We start from the raw sequence: 5,343 nt of genomic DNA, 5'->3' as shown, positions 1-5,343 counted from the left end.
ATTAGCTAAGGCAAAAATACTTTCCTCCTACAGAAAGCTTGAACTGCCTGAACTTTGTTATCTTTGTGGAATTATGAGGAAATTAAAATTTATTTCATGTTTTAGGTAGGTTATATTTTCTAGTCATGTATCAGTGTCCTCATCAGCAGTCACACCCCAATTACTACATTTGTTTTAATTTTCAACAGTCAGAGTCTTTGGAAGTCATCCCAACTCACCTTAGAGTAAACAAAGACCAAACTAGTGTTCATGACTGAGCATCAGGAATTCTATGACAGTCAGGTTCTACCTCAGCCCGCATGGTTGGACCTTTTGAGAAATGGACAATGTTGACTTTGTGTCTGATTGGCTCTTTTCAGTTTGCTCTGTCAGGAGACCTGGAGAGGATAGATCCTCTGGGAATGATGAAAATTATTGCACTTACTAGATTTTAAACACTGGTGAAAACAAAGAAAAACAGTATCATCATTTTTCAAAGGGCCTTTAGAGACAGCACATACAAGATCTGTACAGGTTTAAACCAAATCAAATCCCAGAACCAAGGAGAAAAAGTGGATACTAACTCCTATCCTAAGGCAGGATGCTATTTGCAACTGATACCTACTGTGAAAGGAAAATCAATTTTCTCCAACAGAATGTTACTAAGAATGTTAACCCTGCACGAAGGCAGACAGGCACGATGTCCAGTACTATTTGGATTTTGTTTGTTTTTATTTTAGTTTTTGTTATTTGGGGAGGGATGTTTGGGAGGACCTGGAATGGGTTTCTGGATGGAAAAGATGACTAAAATAACTTACATGAAAAAATTAAATAAAATTAAGAAAAATAATATTAAAGTTATGTGTTTTCTATGAATAGCTTCTGAGTAATTATGATAGACATAACCTTATTTTTCATTTCATTTATTTTATCAAAAGTTGATCTTACAATTTTTATCACCTAATTTATACATATGCTTATGTTTGTATGTGAGTATACACAGACACAAACATATATGTACTCCTATTTTGGAGTTTTTGAAAAAGTAAAAGACAGAGAAGATGAGACACAAATTCATATATATTGTAAAATGTTACAGAAAAATGTATTCTATATAGCTTGTATTTATTCTGAGTTTACAAATAATTTAATGAATACGTAAACTAATATATTTGCTATCTAGGGGAACTTGACATTCAGTGCCATTTACCCTTCCAGATGTTTTCTTTTAAGCATTTTCATGTGCAGAGATTGATGCTGAGGTGATTTGGAAAACAAATTTAAATGATGCTGTCATTTCAGATAGTAAATATGTAAGCCATTGTCTACTTCGAAAAATATAAAATATAAAGATTGATATTTGAAAACATGCAGAATGTGATTAAAAGAAAAATGTTTAATCCTAGGGATTCAATCATCTAGAATTAAAAGTCCAAGTTATTTTCTTTAAATAGTAAGGAATGTATCATAAGTGCACACATAAAACATTCCAAACAATACATAAAATCAAATATTTTATGAATGTATTTTATGCAAATATTTTCACAACAATGAAGTAAATAGAAAAATAAGCATTGCACAATGCTAGTATAATTAGAACTTTTCTAAAAGTCAACACAAGCAATTCCGATAATAACAATTTAATAAATTCCATATGATATCTCCCTATAGAATAATTAGTATATATGGCATATGTGACAATGCACACAGATAAAGTAGAAACATATTTTATGATAGAAATGAATTATCAAATTGAATAAGATTTATACTAATTTCATTAATTTTGAATATATTATTGGTAATGAGATTGACTCATTTGAAAATGGGAATCTTTTAATTTCCTTTTCTTTATAATTTAAATTTATTCATTTATTTACATCTCAAATGCTGTCTTCCCTCTAGGTCCCACCCTTACTTAAGTTCCTCTCCCCATCTTTCCTCTCCTCTTCTAAAGGGTATAGCATTGTTCCTAAGCCTCAGAATCTCAACTAAGCATGAAAGGATAGAGTAAGACAAGGGCCAATTGCAGACAGAATTGAGTTAATGTACAAGTTTTAGTAAAGTTCACCATTGTATAATTTGGGAACATCATTTTGCTTATCATAACTTGACCACCTGAGATGTGACACAGTGATCCTATTTTATATTAACACATATTTCATAAAGATATATTTCTGCACCTAGACCTCAAATGTGTATGTTATATTATCTAAAACTTTTCTAATTGTGAGACTACTGTCTCCCTATGCTTACAGAGATGTAAAATACAATAAGACTATGATTATTTCAGAATGTACCTTGCATTAAAATTAAATTGTAATTTAATTTTGTGTAAAAAGATAAAGAAATCAAGCATTTTAACCTTCAGACTAACAAGATCCTAAACAAATAAAACATTCTAATATTTGTCTACAAAAATGTCCTTCTTACAGACTGCATCTATTTTTAATCATTTCTTCACCTTTGTGCATATATGTTTTCTTTTATGTTTCCCTCCCTGGTGTGTGTATTCACAGTGCCCTGTTTCATGGTATTATTTGACAATCAGCTCTATGTATCTCAAATCAAATAAGTTTATAGCTAGTAGTATTAGTCAATCTTATTTAGTGTCTCAAGAATGAGTGAAGGGTGAAATAATATCAAATATCAAAGAAACCTGATGGTATTCTGGTCTCCATAATCAACAGCCCAATTACATCTCATAAATCCAATCTTCATGGAGCTAAAATACTGAATATGAATGAAAGAACAGAACTCTTGGACATTTAAAAAATAGAGTGTATTTATAAAGCTAACAAATAATTACAATTGATATACTACACAAAATATCAAAACATAGCTTGTCTTATATATATCACTGCACAGAAACCATGTTTTCTTTATATTTTATTGTATATTTTATTTACATTTCAAATCCCCTTTCTCAGACCCCCCAGAAATTCCCTATTCCCTCCCCCCCTGTTTCTATGAGGGTGTTCTCCAACTCCCACCCACTCCTCCCTCCCTTCCATAGTATTCCCCTACACTGGGGCATTGAGCCTTCATAGGAACAAAGACCTCTTCTCCTATTGATGCCCAGCAAGGCCATTCTCTGCAACATATGAGGTTGTAGCCATGAGTCCCTCCATGTGTACTCTTTGGTTGGCGATTTAATCATTGGGAGCTCTGGGTGAGTCTGGTTGGTTGATATTGTTGTTCTTCCTATTAGGTTGCAAACCCCTTCAGCTCCTGTCCTATGGCCTTTGAAAACATGATTTCTACACCACCAACACACTTCATCTGAGAGGTTGTCCTTAATAGAGATGACAACATTGTCCCAAATTATTGAAAACTTACCTTTTAAACATGGAGCAAAGATTGACATTAAGCATACATCAATCAATTCATTCCTTTTCTACTTACATAAAATTTTGTACTCACAAAATGATTTAGAAGGAATGAATGCCTTACATGTCAAGTTCTACATAGTATACTTTGGCAGAACTTTATTTATAAACAATATTTCATAATTTCAATTGCAAAGGCTTTAGAGCATCTACAAGCTAGATGACTTAATACTACTTCACGCATCTTTTGTGACATTTTTCTTCACTATTTTTCCCATCAAAGTAGTGTAAATGGTCATAACATGCATTTGTTTTAGGTAAAACCCATTTTGTCTCCAAGTAAAAACTTGATTACACTTTCCCGAATCTGCTTGGTCTTGACTCCATAAACAATTGGGTTCATGGTAGGGGGCAGTAGCAGGTAGAGGTTAGCCACTATGATGTGGACGTGGTGGGGAATAGTGTGTCCTCCAAAACGATGAGTGAAGAAAGTAAAAAAGGCAGGCACATAAGTGATCACAATAGCACAGATGTGAGATGTGCAGGTGCTGAAGGCCTTGTGACGAGCATCAGCAGAGGACAGGCTCACCACTGCTCTCAATATCATAGTGTAAGATACAGAGATACAGCAAATGTCAAACACACCAATCAATAGAGCAACCATGAGGCCATAGATTGCATTGATCTTGGCATTGCCACAGGATACCTTGGCCACAGACATGTGGTCACAGTAAGTGTGGGGGATAAGAATGCCTCTGCAATAGGGCAAGCGCTTGGTGAGGAGAGTGAATGGAAAGATGAGCATTACACTCCTCAAGAATGTTGCAAGACAAGCCTTGGCAATCACAGGGTTGGTGAGGATGGTAGTATATCGTAGAGGATAGCAGATGGCTACATAGCGGTCTAGGGCCATGAGCATGAGCACACCAGACTCCATTCCAGTCAACATATGGACAAAGAACATCTGGGCAAGGCAGGAATTAAATCCAATCTTCTTGAAATTGAACCAGAATATACACAACATATTGGGCACTGTGGTTGTACACCAGGTAACATCAGTGAAGGAGAGTAAGGCCAGGAAGTAGAACATGGGCCGGTGGAGAGCCTCCTCATGGCCAATGAGGTAGATAAGCCCACAGTTCCCCACCACAGCAATCATGTACATGAAGCAGAATGGCAGAGAGATCCAGACATGTGCATCTTCCAGTCCAGGTACACCATTCAGGATAAAGAATTCTGGGGTCAGGCTGGAGCTGTTGGCTCCAGACATAATGGCTGGCAGGATGTAAGTATTTTATATTCAGTAATAATGTCAGTGACCTAGAACAGGATATAAACAAAAGATAATGGAGGATTTAGAATATGAAAATTACCATTAAAGTTTTTAAAGAAATCCTTAAAGTTGTTTGCAGAATTATATATAACTTCATAGTCTATTGCCGTTTTCCAATTGACAGGATATATGAAGCTGACAAGTTGATTAAGCAGTTTATGTTTCCCCTTTTACTCTCTTTAATGATGTAAGTGCACTGAGTTCAGAATGTTGGCAAGATTATAGAAAAGGATTATTTTATACAATGTATTATAACTGTGATTAATGAGTATTCTGTGAATATCAGCACCCTATTATTATATACCCTATTACAAACAGAAGATCTAGTTTCTATGGCCTCCAACCAATTCAAATTCTTCCTGTGTTTTAGATAGAAAAGTATATAAAATCCATATCTCTAAATCTAGAACAAAGCCTGTGAAATTGTATCAGATTTCCTGAAACTCACTAAACGGTGACTAAGCTGGTGGCCACTGTAATTGTTTAAAGATAATCTGTCTCAGTGTTTGGAATGTGCCTTCAATGTCTGGATCGTAACACAGCCAGCAGGTTCTGAAGCTGCCTTATCAGAAGGGCCAGGATATTTGTAGAGATCTGAACTGTTGTGTCTGCATTCTGCCTGCAACTTAAAACTAATCAACAAGTGCAGAAATCCCCACTGTCTCTCAATGCATAGTGAGTGACAAAAATCTACCCACAATGCCT

At 35.2% G+C, this 5,343-nt stretch overlaps 1 protein-coding gene across 1 annotated transcript; it reads right to left on the bottom strand.

Moving 5' to 3' along the window:
• Positions 1–3,618: 3,618 nt before the first annotated feature.
• On the bottom strand, positions 3,619–4,575 carry LOC110298983 (olfactory receptor 52N2-like). Its single transcript, XM_021168534.1, has one exon. It carries the CDS (start codon positions 4,573–4,575, stop codon positions 3,619–3,621), a length of 957 nt encoding a protein of 318 aa, XP_021024193.1.
• Between the last annotated feature and the right edge of the window lie 768 nt (positions 4,576–5,343).

The sequence above is a fragment of the Mus caroli genome, unplaced genomic scaffold (assembly GCF_978045245.1).
Source record: "Mus caroli unplaced genomic scaffold, Mus_caroli_1 scaffold_8, whole genome shotgun sequence".
Classification (NCBI taxonomy): domain Eukaryota; kingdom Metazoa; phylum Chordata; class Mammalia; order Rodentia; family Muridae; genus Mus; species Mus caroli.
Note: the sequence above shows the minus strand (reverse complement) of the source record. Positions and strands in the feature narration are given on the sequence as shown.